At 37.5% G+C, this 21,951-nt stretch overlaps 1 protein-coding gene across 7 annotated transcripts; it reads left to right on the top strand.

The window, feature by feature from the left end:
- The first annotated feature begins 14,834 nt into the window (after positions 1–14,834).
- On the top strand, positions 14,835–20,595 carry LOC110654626 (putative disease resistance RPP13-like protein 1). 7 transcript variants are annotated; one of them, XR_009150490.1, is made up of 4 exons: positions 14,835–19,082; positions 19,167–19,338; positions 19,449–19,523; positions 20,156–20,595. XR_009150490.1 is itself a non-coding variant. In XM_058150974.1 (3 exons), exons 1-2 carry the CDS (start codon positions 14,939–14,941, stop codon positions 19,289–19,291), a joined length of 4,269 nt encoding a protein of 1,422 aa, XP_058006957.1. In that variant the 5' UTR covers positions 14,836–14,938; the 3' UTR covers positions 19,292–19,338; positions 19,449–20,595. The 7 variants fall into 7 exon arrangements, 1 of the variants encoding a protein (XP_058006957.1); XR_009150485.1 differs by having other exon boundaries at positions 20,104–20,595; XR_009150486.1 differs by having other exon boundaries at positions 19,609–20,595.
- The last annotated feature ends 1,356 nt before the right edge of the window (positions 20,596–21,951 follow it).

Raw genomic sequence — 21,951 nt, 5'->3', positions numbered from 1 at the left:
TGTTTTAAATGTAGAACTAGAGTTTGAAGCTCTATTGTGAAGAGGAACAGACAAGTAGTGACACTGAAGATTTTGTGGTCCAGAAACTGTACTCTGCTTAAATAAAGTCACCACAAGAGTAAAGGCCAATTATCCCGTCTCTAAACCAGGTAATCGACTTAAAAATAACTAAGCCGTTTACTCTACTGAGTTATTAGTCTTTGCGTATCTAACTTGTCTGTTATGCTAAAATGAAGAAAGTGACCTCAAGAGGATGGGATGGATAGTGACTAGGAAAAAAAATGGAGGGTTATCACCTAGAAGAGGAAGTAACAGACCGTGGCCCTCGAGGAATAATAATTTCATGTTGTGCTAGGAGAAAGTGACGTCAATTTGGATACAATTTCTGTTCGAGTAATTTCGGGTTGTGTGATGAAACTGTTTATGTTGTTGTAATGGGCAATTACTAATTCATGTTTTGATGTTCCTCTATTTTTCATTTGTATGTGTTCTGTTGCCCTTCGCTTAAACAAAGATCCCACAAGGCTAATGGACAAGAATGGTTGCAAATAGAGCCTACACCCTCTAATTCAATTGATATACTATCTCTATTAAATAGAATAGATGCTACATTATCCACAATCTGCCTTTATGATAGTTGATAGATGCTACATATATACTCGTTGGTGCTGTATCGGTGGCTAGTGACAATGAAAAGGAAGAAACATTAGTGACTACAAGGAAGGAGACGATTAACATAATTAGCAAGAGACCTTTCGAAGGCATCATACTAGAACCTTGGTACAGCTGAAGGGAGCTTCCCAAAGTCATCATCACAATTTACAATAAAATCTCTTCTTTCAACTGTAAGTGAGAAGAGCTTTACAAACCCAAAAAGGAAAGAGAAAATTTGTGACAGAATTATTTAGATCTCATTCTGCCAAAACCTGGGGAACATTCCATCTGCTACAATGTAAAAACTTCAAAGCCTAAAATAGACTAACTGGGCGGGAATCAACACAAATAGAAAGAACAAGACTCACCAAAACACCATGTTCTGAACATGTTTGAAGATAGTGTAAATTTCTACATCATGCTTCTGCACCATCACCTAAATCTATTTCTTTGCAGCACCAGCAGGCTCTGGTGGTGCCTTGGCAATACTGTGGTGCCTTGACAATACTTAGTTGACCACCTTCCTTGTTAGCAATAGTGGCTGCTTTCACCTCATTACACTGGGTAATGAATTTGCTTAACACCTGTTCCCATCAGAAAAAGGCCATCAAGAAACTTAGAAACAGAATTCAAAACACAATCATCATATACAAGAACAAATATGGATGATAATATACATGCCGTTGCATGAATGTGCATCACCTTATGCTGGGTTAAACAACATTCTCTTAGGTTACTTGAATCTCTCTCTCCCCATTTTTCCATTTTCATGGCTAGCAAATTAGAATATAATATGTTTCAATACGTCTAGATTTTATGAGCTTTTGCATGATTAGAACATTCAAATCCAGCCATATTTTAGGTTAAAATCCAACTAGAAGTGAGTGTTAATAAAAATTATGCGAAAAAGTGAAGGAAATTAAACTTACTCTGCCAACATCTATCTCCTTTAATCTCTTTGATGGCTTCACAAATCTCTTCCCTGAAAACAATAAGGAAAAAAAAGTGTAAATATTTCTGAAATTAATAAATAATCATAAAAACAGATACAAGTATAAATTGATAGAGAACTTTTGGGTAATAGGGTTTTTCCATGGCCATTAGGAGGATTGCTTTCTTCTTTTGTTGTCCTTTGAATAGACAAACCTTTACGTGTCATTGTTAGTGGCTTGTTCAGCTCCTGCTATTTAGCAAACAACAGGCTTAAATAAATAAGTTCGTTGTAAAGCGACGTCGTGGCATGAGTGCGACAACTAATGTCAACTATTGTCAAGGAAATCTTGAAATGTGGTTAACGTGTGTAAACGACGTCGTACTTAAGTGCAACCAATGGGAAGAAAGGTCCAAATCAATTTATTTCTTTAGTAAATTATTTAAAATGACTTGGTTTTCTATAAATTCCATTGCTTGTTATTTGTGTGATTTTGTCACGACCCAACCTATGGGCCGGACCGGCACTAGGACCTGGGCCAGCCTAAAGCCCCCGAGGCCCGTAGTAAGCCTAACTGTTCATTAACCCAACTCTAAGGCCCATTTGGGCCCAATTTCAAGAAAACAAACGGACAGAGTCCGGCCATAAAATGGACTTTCCAACGGGGAGTTTTTGACTCACCCGACCTGTAAACACAATAATACTCAACTGGGGAGCTCAGCTCACCCTCCACATACTCATCAACATAATAATAAATGGGAGCTCAGCTCCCTCATCCAATCCATCAAACATGCATAGCATATTAAGTTTACAGGTCCCAAAATAATAATTTAGTTTACAGACCCAAATCAAATAACATTTCTAACACATGCGGAAATTCTAGAAGTTTATAGAATTACACAAATACTGATAAACGACCTGCGATGGAGAAAAGCAGGTTAACCTCAAAAAAATATCCTCCTGTGGCCTGTAAAAATTTTTGAACAGGAGTGAGCGTTCGACTCAGAGAGTAAAATATCAATCTTAACTATAATCTCTATAACTATCTGAACTAATGCACCCTGTAGAGTGAAATGCAACATAAACAACATTTTCACATCATAACATCAAAAAGGTAATTTGGAGCACTCACACACCCTGTAAAATCAATCATAACATATGGGAGCTGATTCCCTATACAGCTCTCTTAAATCCAACCTGGTGCCAGCGAATTACTCAAGCTCGGACTTCCACTTAATAACCAAATCGAGGGTCCCAGCGAATTACTCAAGCCGTGACTACCCCTCGAAGGAACGGGTCCCAGCGAATTACTCAAGCTGTGATCGCCTGGCCCTATCCATAGTCCACACCACATCACACGCACGCCAACGCACGCACACTGCTCCAAGTTACCACAACAACATCCATGGCACATCAACAGTTACGAATGCAACATAAATCGTGCCTAGAGTTTAACTACATAAATATATGCATATAAGTGATGCATGGGCATGCTGAACATATAATAATATCGAAATTATAATTAAAATTAATATTTTACTCACAGACTTGACGATGGTCACTGAGGCGGCTGGGCGGAGGAAGAAGGCTGTCCCGGCTCACCTGACAATTATATTACAATTATTTAACACAATAACTCAATACAAATCATGAAAAGACCAAATACGTCCTAAATCGTGCCGAAAATCCGGCAGAGTCTCCCCTATACCTAGGACCTACCCAACCTGCAAAAGGGCTAAAAACGCACTTCTATATTCACAATCCATATATCAACAGTTCAATCATATCACACAGCCCCTCCTGGGCCCATCAAATCAGTCATTCATCACAATACGCAAAATTTCAATTTAGTCCCTATAATTGACCATTTTTGCAAAAACTGTCCAAACAAGCTCTAAAAATTATAAAACTTTGCCCCGCGGTCCTTAGCAATATTACTAAGCTATTGCAAAAAGAATCGTAATTTTCTAAGCTACCACGAATATTTTATGGATTTTTAATCCTATTTAAGCACTAGAAAATTACGAAAAAGCAAGGTTCGGGTTTACCTTTTCCGATTCCGACTTCGGGAACACACTCGGGACGTCTGACAATGGGGGGCTAGCCAAAACCTCGGTCCAATTCGGAGACTTTTCCGGTAACGGGTCCGTTCGGCTAATTTTGCGTACTGTGTCAATCGCCGAATTTCCGCGAATCGAGGATACCTACACGAAGCCCATAACACGGGGGTTAGTACATAAATTTTTCAGAATTTTCTAAGCTCATTTAATGCTCGAAAATACACTGCGAAGTTCCGTGGGACCCACCGAAAAACGGTGTCGGAAAAATTCGAAATTTATGTCGTTGCGAAGCTCTCGACGAATGGAGCGTGCTGGTGGCCTCGGTTTTCTCGTGGGATTCACGGTTTTCGAGAAATCTAGCCCAAAAGTCGAAATGGGCTAAAATCTTCCCGAGCTAAAATCGGACAATCCGCTTGATGGATTTCGGCGTTCTTGGTGTCTATGGAAAGCTCTCGCCGAGTAGATGATTTTGGACACAAGACCCGGTCCAATCGGTGGCCGGATCGGCCGGATTTGGCCGAGGAAGTCGAAGCGGCGCGGCGCGCGCAGGGGACGTTGCGGCGTTTCGGCCAGCGTTAGCCGGCTGGGATACCGGGAGGCGGCGCCGGCGAGGGGAGGACGCAGGGAGGCGGCCGTGGCGGCGAGGAGGAGAGAGAAACAAGGGAGAGAAGGGAGAGAGCCATTGCGCGCGGGAGAAGAAAAAGGAAGAAGGAAAAGGGCCGGTCCGATTCGACCGGTCCGATCCAGTCCGGTTCGATTCGGCCGGTTCGATTCAGGATACAAAATTTTGAATTTTTACTCTGCCTCGGGACCAAAAACGAGGTCCAAAAATTCCGAAAAAATTCCATAAAACTCAGAAAAATACATAGACTCCAAATATATTTTTAGTTTTGCCACGTGGTCTTTAAATTAATTTTTAAAAATCATCAAAGTTTATATTTTCGGAAAATCGAACCCGATTTTTAAAATCCGAAAAATCTCAAAAAAATTCCTAAAATTTAAATAAAATTAAAATACCAAAATACTCATAAAAATTAAAATTTCGGGGTGTTACATTCTTCCCCCCTTACAGAAAATTCGTCCTCGAATTTTTACACAAGGCAGAATAAAGCACATGATTATACATTGAACAGATAGGGGTACTTGCTACGCATGTCCCGTTCTGACTCCCAGGTGCACTCTTCCACTGACTGACTCCTCCACAAAACCTTAACCATAGGGATCTGTTTGGATCTTAGCTGTCTTACTTGGTAGTCCACTATGGCTACAGGTTGCTCCTCAAATGTCAAGTTCTCTTTTAGCTCTATCACATCCGGCTGCAGTACATGAGAAGGATCGAGAATGTATTTCCTAAGCATGGAGATGTGAAACACGGGATGAACGTGAGAAAGGTTGGGTGATAGCTCCAACCGGTAGGCAACTGCTCCAACTCTATCCGTAACCTCAAAAGGTCCGATATATCGAGGTGCCAACTTGCCCTTCTTTCCAAATCTCATGACTCCCTTCATTGGAGAAACCTTCAGAAATACATAGTCGCCCACTGCAAACTCCACATCCCTCCGTCTGGGGTCTGCATAACTCTTACATCTCATCGAAAGTCCTCAGTCGTTCCCTGATTAAAGGAACTACCTCTGAAGTGTACTGCACTAGGTCTACATCATGCACCTTTGCTTCCCCCATTTCTGTCCAACACAGAGGAGACCTACACTTTCTTCCATATAGTGCCTCATAGGGTGTCATCCCTATGCTGGAATGGTAACTGTTGTTGTAGGCAAACTCCACCAAAGCTAGCTGCTCATCCCATTGACCTCCAAAATCCAATACACTCATGCGAAGCATGTCTTCCAGTGTTTGGATTGTCCTTTCGGACTGTCCGTCTGTCTGAGGGTGGAAAGCAGTACTGAAGTTCAACTGTGTACCAAGTGCCTCCTGCAACTTTCTCCAAAACCGAAAAGTGAACTGGGGCCCTCTGTCAGATATTATGGAAGCCGGAACTCCATGCAATCTGACTATTTCTCGAATGTAGAGCCGGGCATACTGTGCCACAGAGTATGTAGTCTTCTGAGTAAGAAGTGGTGATTTGGTCAAGCGATCTACAATTACCCATATCGAATCATATCCTCGCGTGGTACGAGGCAACCCAGTCACAAAATCCATAGTAATCATTTCCCACTTCCATTCTGGGATAGGGAGCTCTTGCAGCTTCCCTGACGGTCTCTGGTGTTCAAACTTCACCTTCTGACAAGTCAAGCATTTGGACACAAAGTCTGCTATGTCTCTCTTCATGCCATTCCACCAATAGCTATCTTTCACATCATGGTACATCTTGGTGGAACCTGGGTGGACACTGTACAGTGTGTAGTGTGCCTCTCGCATGATTTCATTCCTGAGGTTGTCCACATCGGGCACACATATCCTAGAACCTTGCATTAGGGCGCCATCATTGGCAAATCCAAACTCACCACCTTCACCTTGCTGTACTCTTTCTATGATCTTCATCAGTTGTTGGTCTCTGTGCTGGGAAACTCTAACTCTGTCCCTCAAGTCTGGCCTCACTGAAAAGTGAGCCAACAATACCCCCTCATCTGAAAGATCTAGGATTAAACCTTGATCCATCAACTCATGTACCTCCTGAATCAATGGTCTCTTCTCTACTGAAATGTGCGCCAAACTGCCAGAAGATTTTCTGCTCAAGGCATCTGCCACAACATTGGCCTTTCCAGGGTGGTACTGGATGGTGCAATCATAGTCTTTTAGAAGCTCCATCCATCTCCTCTGTCTCAAGTTCAAATCCCTCTGTTGGAAGATATACTTTAAACTCTTGTGGTCGGTGTATATCTCGCACACTTCACCATACAGGTAGTGTCTCCAGATTTTCAGTGCAAAGACTACAACCGCCATTTCCAAATCATGGGTGGGGTAGTTCTGCTCATGCCTCTTCAGCTGCCTTGAAGCATAAGCCACTACCTTTCCATTCTGCATCAAAACACACCCTAGGCCAACTCTGGAGGCGTCACAATACACGGTGTATCCTTCACCGCTCACAGGTAGTGTCAACACAGGGGCAGTGGTTAGACACTCCTTAAGCTTCTGGAAACTCACCTCACAGTCATCTGTCCAAATGAATGGAACATTCTTCCTGGTCAACTTAGTTAGGGGAGCCGCTATCCTGGAGAAATCTTGCACAAAACGCCTGTAGTAGCCAGCTAAACCCAGAAAACTTCGCACCTCAGTGACTGTTGTAGGCCTAAGCCAATCAGTTACAGCTTCAATTTTCTTGGGATCCACTTGAATACCGTCACTACAAACCACATGTCCCAAGAATGAGATGCTTTCTAGCCAAAATTCACATTTTGAAAATTTGGCATATAGCTGGTGCTCCCTCAAGGTCTGCAACACCATCCTCAAGTGCCACACGTGTTCTTCCTCGGTTCGAGAGTATACCAAAATGTCATTTATGAATACGATGACAAAACGGTCCAAAAATGGCTTAAACACCCTGTTCATCAAGTCCATGAAGGCTGCTGGTGCATTAGTGAGTCCAAAAGACATCACCAAGAACTCATAATGACCATATCTTGTCCTGAAAGCCGTTTTGGACACGTCCTCATTCCTGATTCTCAACTGATGGTAGCCTGATCGCAGGTCTATCTTGGAAAAGAATCTAGCTCCTTGGAGCTGATCAAACAAATCATCGATCCGAGGAAGTGGATACTTGTTCTTCACTGTCACCTTGTTCAGCTGTCTGTAGTCGATACACAACCTCAATGACCCATCCTTCTTTCTTACGAATAGAACAGGAGCACCCCAGGGTGAAGTGCTCGGACGTATGAAACCCTTGTCCAAAAGCTCCTGTAGTTGCTCCTTCAGCTCTTTCAATTCTGCTAGTGCCATCCTGTAAGGTGGCATTGAAATGGGGTTTGTACCTGAACAATATCAATGCAGAACTCTATTCCCCTTTCTGGTGGCAACCCTGGAAGCTCCTCAGGGAAGACATCCATGAATTCTCTGACAACAGGAACATTTTCCATGCTGACACCTTCTACAGATGTATCTCTCACCAATGCCAAATACCCTTGGCATCCACGCCTCAACATTTTTCTGGCACTAATTGCTGACACCAAGTTATATGGAGCTACGCTTCTGTCACCATCAAAGCTAAACCCTTCCACACCAGGTATGTGGAAATACACCTTTTTGTTCCTGTAGTCTAAGGTGGCATAATGAGTTGCCAACCAATCCATCCCCAGGATTACATCGAAATCCATTACTGGTAGAGGAACCAAGTCTGCTGGGAGGATCTTTCCATCCACTACCACTGGGCTACCCGGAAAAACCATATCTACCTCTATGTTGTCGCTAAGTGGGGTAGCTACCGACAAAGGGCACTCTAAAGTTGTAGGGTTTCTACCCAACCTCATGGCAAACACAGGGGAGACAAATGAGTGCGTAGCACCCGGATCTATCAAAACACGAGCCTCATAAGAATGCACTGGAAGAATACACCACAACCGCATTTGAAGCTTGAGCATCCCGGTGGGTCGGGGTGAAAACCCGAGCTTGACCCCTACCCGAGTGGCGTAACCACGTGCGACTTCTACCTCGACCGCCTCCAAATCCACGTCCCCCTTGTCCTCGGCCCTGTTGGCCACTGAACTGACTGCCTGCCATGTTGGAAGCACCCGGATACAATTGTCGAGGAACATTCGCAACAGAACCTTGTGACCCCATCTGTGGCTCGCTGAAAACGGGGCATTCCCTAGCAAAGTGACCCGGTTGGCCACACACAAGCATACTCGACCCCATCAAACAAGGTCACGAATGTGCTCTTCCACTGTGCACACGGTGCCAAGGAGGATCTGAACGGACCAGGCTGCGTACCGGCGTGACTTCTTTGGATCCGTACCACAGTGCGAATCCTCGTGGTCTGTGTCTAAAACCACTTCTCTTGCTCCTACCCTTTCCTCTGTAATTACTCTGGCCACCACTATCCGGAGTACCCATTTGGGGAACACTTGAAGAACCCTCTGCTCTGTTTTTCTTTGCACTTCCGCTGTCATCCACAGCATAGCTAATCTCAATCTGTCTGGCTCGATCAACCACCACATCAAAAGACTGATCCGACATCATGGCCAGGTTCGCGTACCTCCTGTCAAGCCCCTTTAGGAACCTCTTCACCTTCATAGTTTCCGTAGCTACTGCTGTAGGGGCATATCTGCTCAATTCCAGAAATTCTGTAGCATATTCATCTACAGACCTGCCATTCTGTCTTAGGGCCTCAAAAGCCCACTGTTTCTAATCTCTGAAGCTTTCTGGCACAAACCGATTGATAAAAAGTTCCACAAACTGAGCCCATGTCAAACCCTCCATCCGGGGTAACACGTAGTCATTCATCCATTGTCTAGGCATAGGCCCCATGACGTGCTGCATACACTCTATCAATCTTCTATCGATCAATCAGTGCATTCTGCACATGCTGCAGGAATCCAAAAACCGATATGCATCATCTGACACATCATAAGTACCAGGCACCAACTTCTTAAAATTTATGATCTGTTTATAAGATTCCTCTCTTGGTGCGGTGGACTGCTGCTGCTGTGGTGGGTGGACCATATATTGAGCCATAATGTCGATGGTTCTCTGCAGACCAGCTAGAGTAGCTGCCATGGGGTCCATAGGACCCTGTGCCATGAAAGACTGTTCCTGAACTGTGGGTAGCTGCTCTTCTACTTGAGCAGCTCTAGGCCTCTTACCCCGCCTCCTGGCGGCGCCTCATCTGTCTTGACACCTTGTCGGGCACATCCGCTCGTGCGATGGCGGCTCTCACCTTCTACGCATTTTCCTGAAATTCAGCAGCATTAGCCCACAAAATTCAAAACTGCACATTACACAGCTCTATAGACTTATATTTATACATACATATGGAGCAGAAACTAGAAGCAAAGATGACAATGCAAGACGAATGTGGACCCTATATTTCCGCATGTGACTCCTATTAGACTTTTCCCAACACTTTAGACAACATTCCCTAAGAATCTGGAGCCTAAGCTCTGATACCACATTTGTCACGACCCAACCTATGGGCCGGACGGCACTAGGACACAGGCGACCTAAAGCCCCCGAGGCCCGTAGTAAGCCTAACTGTTCATTAACCCAACTCTAAGGCCCATTTGGGCCCAATTTCAAGAAAACAAACGGACAGAGTCTGGCCATAAAATGGACTTTCCAACGGGGGAGTTTTTGACTCACCCGACCTGTAAACACAATAATACTCAACTGGGGAGCTCAGCTCACCCTCCACATACTCATCAACATAATAATAAATGGGAGCTCAGCTCCCTCATCCAATCCATCAAACATGCATAGCATATTAAGTTTACAGGTCCCAAAATAATAATTTAGTTTACAGACCCAAATCAAATAACATTTCTAACACATGCGGAAATTCTAGAAGTTTATAGAATTACACAAATACTGATAAACGACCTGCGATGGAGAAAAGCAGGTTAACCTCAAAAAAATATCCTCCTGTGGCCTGTAAAAATTTTTGAACAGGAGTGAGCGTTCGACTCAGAGAGTAAAATATCAATCTTAACTATAATCTCTATAACTATCTGAACTAATGCACCCTGTAGAGTGAAATGCAACATAAATAACATTTTCACATCATAACATCAAAAAGGTAATTTGGAGCACTCACACACCCTGTAGAATCAATCATAACATATGGGGTGATCCCTATCTGACTCTCTTAAATCCAACCCGTGCCGAATTACTCAAGCTCGGACTTCCACTTAATAACCAAATCGAGGGTCCCAGCGAATTACTCAAGCCGTGACTACCCCTCGAAGGAACGGGTCCCAGCGAATTACTCAAGCCGTGACTACCCCGTCCTATCCATAGTCCACACCACATCACACGCACGCCAACGCACGCACACTGCTCCAAGTTACCACAACAACATCCATGGCACATCAACAGTTACGAATGCAACATAAATCGTGCCTAGAGTTTAACTACATAAATATATGCATATAAGTGATGCATGGGCATGCTGAACATATAATAATATCGAAATTATAATTAAAATTAATATTTTACTCACAGACTTGACGATTGTCACTGAGGCGGCTGGGCGGAGGAAGAAGGCTGTCCCGGCTCACCTGACAATTATATTACAATTATTTAACACAATGACTCAATACAAATCATGAAAAGACCAAATACGTCCTAAATCGTGCCGAAAATCCGGCAGAGTCTCCCCTATACCTAGGACCTACCCAACCTGCAAAAGGGCTAAAAATGCACTTCTATATTCACAATCCATATATCAACAGTTCAATCATATCACACAGCCCCTCCTGGGCCCATCAAATCAGTCATTCATCACAATACGCAAAATTTCAATTTAGTCCCTATAATTGACCATTTTTGCAAAAACTGTCCAAACAAGCTCTAAAAATTATAAAACTTTGCCCCGCGGTCCTTAGCAATATTACTAAGCTATTGCAAAAAGAATCGTAATTTTCTAAGCTACCACGAATATTTTATGGATTTTTAATCCTATTTAAGCACTAGAAAATTACGAAAAAGCAAGGTTCGGGTTTACCTTTTCCGATTCCGACTTCGGGAACACACTCGGGACGTCTGACAAATGGGGGGCTAGCCAAAACCTCGGTCCACCCGAGACTTTTCCAGAACAGTCCGTTCGCCTAATTTTGCGTACTGTGTCAATCGTCGAATATCCGCGAATCGAGGATACCTACACGAAGCCCATAACACGGGGGTTAGTACATAAATTTTTCAGAATTTTCTAAGCTCATTTAATGCTCGAAAATACACTGCGAAGTTCCGTGGGACCCACCGAAAAACGGTGTCGGAAAAATTCGAAATTTATGTCGTTGCGAAGCTCTCGACGAATGGAGAGTCTTTGGTGGCCTCGGTTTTCTCGTGGATTCACGGTTTTAGAAATCTAGCCCAAAAGTCGAAATGGGCTAAAATCTTCCCGAGCTAAAATCGGACAATCCGCTTGATGGATTTCTGCGTTTGTGTCTATGGAAAGCTCTCCGAGTAGATGATTTTGGACACAAGACCCGGCCCAATCGGTCGGATCGCCGGATTTGGCCGAGGAAGTCGGGCAGGCTTGGCCGCAGGGGACGCGCGCGGCGTTTTCGGCTCAAGGGCCGCTACCGGTTGGGATACCGAGGCGGCGAGGGGAGGACGCAGGGGAGGCGGCTGGCCGGCGGCAGGGGAGGGGAGGAGAGAGAAACGAGAGAGAAAAGGGAGAGAGCCATCGCGCGCGGGAGAAGAAAAAGGAAGAAGGAAAAGGGCCGGTCCGATTCGACCGGTCCGATCCGGTCCGGTTCGATTCGGCCGGTTCGATTCAGGATACAAAATTTTGAATTTTTACTCTGCCTCGGGACAGAAAACGAGGTCCAAAAATTCCGAAAAAATTCCATAAAACTCAGAAAAATACGTAGACTCCAAATATATTTTTAGTTTTGCCACGTGGTCTTTAAATTAATTTTTAAAAATCATCAAAGTTTATATTTTCGGAAAATCGAACCCAATTTTTAAAATCCGAAAAATCTCAAAAAAATTCCTAAAATTTAAATAAAATTAAAATACCAAAATACTCATAAAAATTAAAATTTCGGGGTGTTACAGATTTAATCTTTATATATATAATTTTTTAAATTTTCATATATAATATGATATTATTGTAATTTAATAATTTTTAATTAAATTTAATTATTCATTATCATGATATCAAATTATATATTTTACTTTTAATTAATGTTAGTTCAAATAAATTATAAGAAAATAAAATTATTAAAAATATTAATTTGATAAATTAGAATATTATAAATAAGTACTATAAATATAGTATGAGAATACAAATTTTTACCAGAACCAGCCTCTTCGATTTCAACATAAAGAGAAAAGAGATACTAAGAAAATTAACCTCTTAGCACATTCGAATATAATAAAAATTTTATAATTAATAATTTTTAATTCTTATTTTACTTAAAATATATTGATTTAAATAGTAAAAAATATAATTACAAGTAATTTTAAAAATTAAGGATATTTTTGACAATCCATTATTCTTTTTCCCACTTTTTTATATATATTGTAAATATTATAGATAATAATTAATTTTTTTCAATGTCTCATTAATTAATTTGTTTAATAAATTAATAAGCTTCTTCTAATATACAGTTAAATAAAATAAATATATCAAGTATATATAATAAATTAGTTAGATATTTACAATATAAAATTTATGATTTTGATGATTCATAATTATTACTTCATATAAAGTTTATATTATGAAAAAAGTTTAATAAAATAATTAAAAAAATTATATAAATTTTGATAATAAAATAATTTAATATAATAAAATTTTTATAAAAATTAGAAAGAATAGAAATAAGTATAGTATGTAACCTGTATTTTACATATCACAATTAATTTTTTTTAACATATTACAAATCTATTTCTATGTAAATAATTTTTTTTTACTTTTTTTAATTATAAATTTTTGTATAGTTTTCTATTGGAATACAAAGAGACCTGCCTCTTTTGATATGAGCAAAGGCACGGCACAAGGCAGCACTCTTAGGACAAGCAACAGACCAGGTTAGTTATTTTAGGCGGTGGAAATTCTTATCTAAATAATATTACATTATAATTTTAAATTTATATAAATTTTAAAATTAATTTAAATAATAAAAAAATATAATTATAAATAATTTTTAATAATTAAAATTAAAATTACAAATTACTTTATTTGAAATTATAATATGATTTTATGTATAAATGAAATTAATATTAAAATAATATTCAAAAATTAATTTATATTAATTATAGAAATTAAAATTATATAAAAATTTAGTGGTAAATAAGTCGTTAAAAATTATTGACGATAAATTATTATAAATAGCTAATTACATATATTATTAATGAGTAAATTATCGCTAAATATTATTAGTGCTGAATAATATAAATTATATTTTATGGCTAAATATTATTAATAACAAATACTATAAATAACAACATATATTTTTATTATTAAACTATATTATTAGTGATAAATTTATATATTTACTGCTATAAATACAAGTTTATAAATATTCTTATAAATAGTATAAATTATGAAAAATATTTTAGCAATTTCAATATATTCTTTTCTGTTTTTATATATATTAATTTTTGAAGCGCGTTACACATGTATTATATAATTTCTTACAACTTTTAATTATTTTATTTATAAATATTAAATATTAATTTATAGTATATATATATTTTTCGTAATTATGTTTTTAAATATTTGTTTTAATATTATTAAAATAATAATAATAATAATAATAATTTCATATTATTATTAATAAATAATTCCATATCATTTTTAAGATCTAGTTTTGCACTAAAAACTAAGAAATGTTTAATTTTTGGCTATTTTTCTTTTTTTTAAAGACTTTTTTCTTTATAATTATTTTATTTATATAAATAAATTCTATTTACATTAAAATTTAAGTATTTGTGCAAATTTGTATTTTATTTCAATTTTAATAAGAGTATAATTCAATTAAAATATATATATTTTTTAAATTTTTCTGAAAAGATACCATATGATATGTATAAAAGCTTTTCTTCCCCTTTATTTTTTTTTGGAAAATAAGTTGTTTGTTGTTATTATCTTATTACTTTTTAAATATATTTATAAAAATTATTATTGTAAATAATTAAAATTAATAATAAAAGGGGTCATATAAAAAGATAATGATGCATTAAAAATAAATAAAAATAATTCATTTCAAAATATATATTAAAAAATATACTATTTTAAAATCATAAATAACATCATAAGTATGCTAATCACTATGCACATTATGCGTCAAGAAGATTGTGTGGTTGATTTTATTGTTTTAATTTTTTATATTTTTACATAATTTTACATTTTATATTATTTTAATTATTAAAATTACATTTTTTCAAAAAAAATTATTAAAATTATATATATATATATATATATATATATATATATATATATATATATATATATATGCGCGCGCACTTCCACTTTCTTTTTGGCGAGAGGCGGCTTTAGTTTGTTAAGGAAAAAGGAGATACGCTTTAATTGTTCCTCTTCTCCTTTTCCTCTCTTAGCTTCAACTTTCTTTTCTCTGCGATTCCCTTCCCCTGTTTCTCTCTCTCTCTCTCTCTGAGCTTAAAACCCCTGTACTTCTCTTGAACCCAACTTCAATTCTGCTATTTCTGCAAGGAAACCATGTCTTTGATTGGAGAGGCAGCCCTATCGGCTTTGATGGAAGCGTTGTTGGCCAAGTTGGTCTTACCTGAAATGCTGAGCTTCTTACGTCAAGGGAAAGTAGATGCTGAGATTAAGAAGTGGGAAAAAATGTTGCTCAAAATTCAGTCTGTTCTAGAAGATGCAGAGGAGAAGCAAATGACAAACAAGCAGGTGAAGATGTGGCTGAGCGAGCTCCAAGACTTGGCTTACGATGTGGAGGACATCTTGGACGAGTTTGCTATGGAATCTTTGCAACGCAAGCTAGAGGGAGAACCTCAAGCCTCCACAAGTAAGGTTCGAAAACTCATTCCAACTTGTTGTACTAATTTTAGTCCAAGAGCTGTCACGTTTAATTTTGAGATGCTGTCCAAGATAAAGGAGATAACCACCAGATTCAAAGACATTACAGAGCAGAAGGATGTTCTGAATTTGAGAGAGATTGTTGTGGGGCCATCTAGACAGGTATGGCAACGACCTCAGAGTTCATGTTTGCAAGATGAACCTCAAGTGTATGGCAGAGATGAAGATAAAAGGAAGATACTTGATTTGCTCTCAAGTGATGATACAAGCAGTGGAAAGGTTGGAGTTGTACCCATTGTTGGGATGGGTGGGGTGGGTAAAACAACACTAGCCCGGCTTGTATACAATGATGAAGCTTTGCAGCATTTTCATCCCAAAGCATGGGTTCATGTGTCTGAAGTTTTTGACAGTTTGAGAATAACAAAGAGCATTCTTGAGTCGATCACTTTGAAGCACTGTGAAATGAAGGAACTTAATCAAGTTCAACTCGCATTACATAAGGAACTAGCAGGGAAGAAGTTTTTTATTGTTCTAGACGATGTTTGGAGTGAGAATTATGAAGATTGGAATGCTCTACGTCCCCCTTTTATGGATGGAGCACCAGGATGTAGAATACTAGTGACAACAAGAAGTACAATTGTTGCACGAAGGATGGGGACAGTTGATTTTCACAGGCTGGAAAGTATTTCAGATGATGATTGTTGGTTGTTGTTTACAAAGCATGCCTTTGAGAATAGAAGAGATAATGCGCTTGCAAATCAGGAAATCATTCGTGAAAAAGTCATAAATAAGTGTGGTGGCTTGCCTTTGGCTGCAAGAACTTTGGGTGGCCTTTTGCGGGCAAAACATGAAGATGAGTGGGAAGATATGTTGAATAGCAAAATATGGAATTTACAAGATGACGAGAGTGGTATTCTTCCTGTGTTAAGATTAAGTTACCATCACCTCCCCTCAAATTTAAAGAGGTGTTTTGCCTATTGTGCAATTTTTCCGAAGGATTATGAATTTCAGGAGATGGAATTGATCCTTTTATGGATGGCAGAAGGTTTGATTCAGCCACTCGATGGTGAAAGACAACCAGAAGATGTAGGTGCCAAGTATTTTCAGGATCTGTTGTCCAGATCACTTTTGCAAGCATCAATTGATGGTGAATCCATGTTTGTAATGCATGATCTTGTGAATGACCTAGCTCAGTGGGTTGTTGGAGAGACATGCATCAAATTGGAGAATAAATCAATGGTTGGTGAGCAATTCAAGAAAGAAAGAGCTCGTCACTTCTCCTATATTCCTGACGAATTTGATGGTATCAAAAGATTTGAACCTGTTCACAAGATGAAGTGTTTACGAACCTTCTTGCCTTTGCCACTTTACAAAGGTAACTGCTTGACAAATAATGTTCCTTCTGATTTGTTGCCAAAGCTAAGGTGTTTAAGAGTGCTATCATTTGAGTGTTACAACCTCTATGAGTTACCAGATTCAATTGGTGACTTGAAACGTTTAAGGTACCTAAACCTTTCATACACAAAAATCAGAATTGTACCTGAGCCTGCAACTTCACTATACAACTTACAAACACTGTTGTTGGAGGGATGTCGACATATAAAGAAATTGCCTTCAAGAATAGGAAATTTGATTAACTTGCGCCATCTTGATTTTGCAAATGTCAACTTGGTAGACGGGATGCCAGTGGAAGTAAAAGAATTGAAAAATCTCCGGACACTGTCTTATTTTGCAGTGGGCAAAAGTGGTGGACTTAATATATCAGCCTTGGCGAACTTAAAATTTCTGCGAGGGAAACTCCACATTACAGGATTGGAGAATGTGATTGATGCTCGACATGCTTGGCAGGCCAACTTGATAGATAAAAAGGACCTAGATGCTTTGCTACTAGAATGGAAAGACGATGTTATGCGGAATGATAGACTTGACAAAGATATTCTTGATGGGCTGCAACCTCATAGAAAACTAAAAGAACTCACTGTGAAAAGCTATAGTGGCACCAAATTTTCCTCCTGGGTAGGGGATCCTTTATTCCATAATCTGGTGTCCATAAGGTTAGAGGACTGCAAGAATTGCATTTCCTTGCCACAACTTGGCCTACTTTCATCTCTCAAAAACCTTTTTGTCAAAGGGATGTCTGGTGTAAAACAGGTTGGTCAAGAATTTTGTGGGGGGAACAATTTAAATCATTTTCTAACTCTCGAGACTCTGCACCTTATTGAGATGGATGAATTGGAAGAATGGAATCCATGTGAGGTTGAATTCCCATGCTTGCATGAGCTTGAGATTAAAGATTGTCCTAGTCTATCAGGGAAGTTACCCAGCCATCTTTCTTCAATTAAAAGGCTTGTGATTAGGAACTGTTTCCAGTTGGAGGTTTTGCTTCCGAGCCTTCCAATGCTCTGTGAACTGGAAATCAGAGAATGCAAAGCGGTGGATTTTACATATATGGTTAACTTTGGGTCTCCAACTTATGTGGTACTACACGGAATTTCAAATTTCGTATCACTTACAGAGGAGTTCATGCTACGATTACAAAAGGCCAAAACTTTGACCATTAAGGGACATTTTCCTTGCCCACGTCAGTTCACTTCTGAGGCTAGCAGTCAGCTTGAAATTATGAAATTAGAATTTTGTGAAAGCCTGCTGCACTGGTCTCTTAACCTAGCGTCCCTTAGACTGCTAACAATTGACTGGTGCATAACACTTGTTTCCTTTCCAGAAGCTAGTTTTCCTCCAATGCTGAGATCCATTCGGATTAGATGGTGCATGGCTCTCACATCTTTGCCAGATTACAGCAATGCTTGTCTCGAAGACATGGAAATTTCTTTCTGCAACTCTCTGGTGTCATTTGGAATAGGCCAGCTACCTCCAACTCTAAAATGTCTGGAGATAAGACATTGCCGGAATTTGCAAAGCTTGTTGGATGAGGAAGAAGGTTCTTTTTCCTCTGGTAATACATCCAATCTTGAGTATTTGCAAATTTACGAATGTGACTCTCTTACGTCATTATCATCTGGAACGAAGTTATTACCCCGGCTAAAAGAGCTTCGCATTTGCCATTGCTCAAGGTTGCAGTCAATAGCTGAGAGATTTGGCAACACATCTCTCGAATATATGAAGATTAAATATTGTTATAATCTTAAATCTTTACCAGACAACCTTCACATGCTCATCAATCTCCGTAAGATAAGGATAGTTGGCTGTCCAAGTCTTATTTCCTTCCCATGCAGAGGGTTGCCTCCATCCTGTTTGAAACGACTTCAGATTGAAGTTTGTGAGAAACTTGAGGCCCTTCCTGATAACATACACAACCTCACATCTCTTCAAGTATTGGTACTACATAATTGTCAAGGCATTGTATCATTTCCAGAAGAAGGTTTTCCGGCCAACCTCGTGAAACTTGATATTTCTTTTAGCAACATCTGCAAGCCACTGTTTGAGTGGGGGTTGCACAGATTTGCTTCTCTCAGAGAACTTTGTATTCGAGGAGGATGGTCAGACCTGGTATCCTTTCCACAGGATGAAATGGGAATGATGCTGCCTACCTCACTTACCGACCTGTCCATTGGAGACTTTCCGAATCTTGAATACCTCTCTATTAAGGCGTTTCAAAACCTTGCCTCACTTGAACTTCTTTCAGTCCAGAATTGCCCGAAGTTGGCCTCTTTCCCAAAGAATCTGCCTCCATCACTTTTGGCACTGTATATAAATAATTGCCCTCTGCTAAAACAAAGTTACCAAAAGAATAAGGGGGAAGAATGGTCCAAGATAGCCCACATTCCCTGTGTTGAGATAGATATGAGATCTGCCTTTAAACCAGGTAATCAATTTAAAATTATAATTCAAAGCAATTTACTTTTGTAGGTCTGTCTGTATTAACATGTTTGTTGTGCTATAAATGAAGAAAATGATTCTGAAGAGGATGAAATGGATAGCGATGAAGAGGATGAAATGGAAAGTGATGAGGAAGAAATGGATACTGAACTTGGAGAGGAAGAAACAGATAGTGACTCTGAAGAGGAAGAATAAGAGAATTAAAGCTTGTACAATTTATAATACAGATAGACAGTGTTCTGGTAGATCCTTTCTCAAGTTCAATTTATAATAAAATTTTGTTCATAGCTTCTTTGTCTGTATTTATCACCTCTATTTATATTAACTGGAAACAAGGTTTTCTGGATTGCAGATAGTGTGATGAGGCTGCTTATGTTTTCAAGACGTAAGCTGACTGCCTTCCTATAAAGGATACACAAGGAAACAGGTTTGTCAGTACTCGTAACATTTAGTTTTTGGTTAGCTGTTTGTGTCCTGCAGAGGACACTGATCAAAGTTGCAATCTATTTTAGGAGCTGGTTATATTATCTGTAAGAAGCGACATTCTATTTGGTTGGCTATTATGATACATTGCCGCATATGATTTCTGCTGTAGCAGTCATATCATGAAGAAGCCAATCCACATTAACGATTGATAGGAAGTTTGAGCAGCCATCATGTAGTTTGCAGCAGGTTAATGTTATTTTTGGTTTTTAGCCTTCTTGTTGACAGGTCATTGAAAATTGATATCTTAAGTTAAAGAATGATAAGAGGGAGGATTCTTGATTCTCCAAAAACTGTCTCACAGAGGAAGAAATACACCTATTGCACCTTCACGTTATTAGAAGATGTAATATTTTAGTGCAAGCAAACTTGATATGCATGTGTGGTACTTTCAGTTCTTGTAGGTGAGTGTCTTATTTGGCTACTTAAACGTCACTTAGGAATCAAGGACTTCTTATGTCAAGAGATCCCAAACCCTCCAATGGTCCAACCTGATAAATTGTTACTCTTTTTTCATTGTTCAGGTTGACATCCGATTCTCTGAATCATATGCATTGTCTGCTTCTGCCGCTGCAGGGATCCTCTTTAAAGATAAGCATGAAGTGAAGAAGACAAGTCTGAACTCTCCACGAGAACGGGAATATTATCTTTGAGACAAATGTCTGTGTCAATGAATGGCGTGCTGTTTTTCTCTCTCTTTTATCCACTGACTGGTCTCGCAGAGCTGATCACTAGAAGAAGAAACAAGAAGAAGATTGGCACAGCAATACCCGTCACAATAAGAGAATTGTGAAAGTTATGATTTTTGCTCATCAGGACACAAAACCTCAAACATGGTTTGAGATTCCTAGTTCTATTTCTAATTTTTTGTATTATGAGGTTCACCAGGTTTTTTCAGTTAACACTATGAGTCTTAGGTTGGGTGTATTTAGGGGGTCTGATGACTGGGTTTAGTTTGTATATGTTCAGTTAAATTTTTCCTTGTTTTTAATAAAAATTTTAAATTCAAAAAAATATATTTATATAGTGATTTAAAACACAAATGTTTAGTAAAATTAACTGTTAAATTAATTATTAAATGTAAAAATAGTAATATTATTTTATTAATCTGATTAAAATGCTCTCTCAACCTCTAAAAATTATAGATATAACATTTCATAAACTAATTCTTCAACTTTTAAACACTAGTATAAATATTACGACATTAAATAGTATAAATAAGAGAGATAATATTTTAATTAGAATTAAAACACTAAATACTAGTTTAAAAGTTATTTTTAAAGCTCTTTGGTTAACATGATACTAAATTTATGGTATTTATTTATCCTAAATACAGGACTATTAAGTTAAATATTGTTTCATTTCTTTTAATACTTAATTTTGATTGTATTATGGAAAATTTTTTTTTTTTAAGTTTGGGTTGTTTATAAAAATTAATTAACAACAAAAATATTAGTAAAAAAAAGTCATTTTGAATTAAAATTATTTTTTAAATTTTGATAAATTTGTTAAAATATAAAAATATGACATAGACACAATTCGTAAGCCTTGATCTAATGATAAACTAGCGAAAGTCAAGCTTTGAGACTCAAAAAGCATTGCATGTACATTTTTATAGGCTAATCGTTTTTATAATATTATAAAATGAAATAAAATTAATATTTTTAGTATATTTAAAATAGTAAAAAATAAAATTCTTTTATTTTTGATATTACAATTAAATAATAGAAAATAAGTTTTTTTTGGAGAAAATATTTCTTTAAAAAATATTTTTTGATCCTTAATAAGATAATCAAATAACCCATATCAGTCCAAATTTTTATAATATAAAGTACATTCATTTTTCATTGTTTTATATTATTTTAAACGACAGCTAGCAACAAAATTCAAATATATTTATTATTATCATAACCTTTTTAAATTTTTCATATATATATATAATGGATTCTTAATTATAATGGAAGAAGGGGTCATATACAAAATTTAAAATAGTATCATAAAATTTTTATTTTAAGTTTTCATTTATTTCACGTAAAATAAATTATATATATATATAATATTTTTTTAAAAAATGTTTCTATAAAAATATTTTTATTATTTAATTATAATATTAAATTAATAGTATGTGTTATATCATATTTATAAAGCTCTATTTATTTTATAGAAAATATTTTTTAAAAAAATATTTTTATATTTTTTAATATTTAAAACATTTGAAAAAACAAATTAACATAAATTTTTTTATTAAAAAAAATTAAATAAATTTTAAGAAAAATAACTTTATCTCCTTAATTGATAAAATTATTTTTTTTTATTTTAATAATTTTATTAAAGTATAAAAATAATTATATATATAATATAAATAATTATAT

Source organism: Hevea brasiliensis, chromosome 8, assembly GCF_030052815.1.
Source record: "Hevea brasiliensis isolate MT/VB/25A 57/8 chromosome 8, ASM3005281v1, whole genome shotgun sequence".
Lineage (NCBI taxonomy): Eukaryota > Viridiplantae > Streptophyta > Magnoliopsida > Malpighiales > Euphorbiaceae > Hevea > Hevea brasiliensis.
This window is presented reverse-complemented; position numbering and strand designations above follow the sequence as displayed.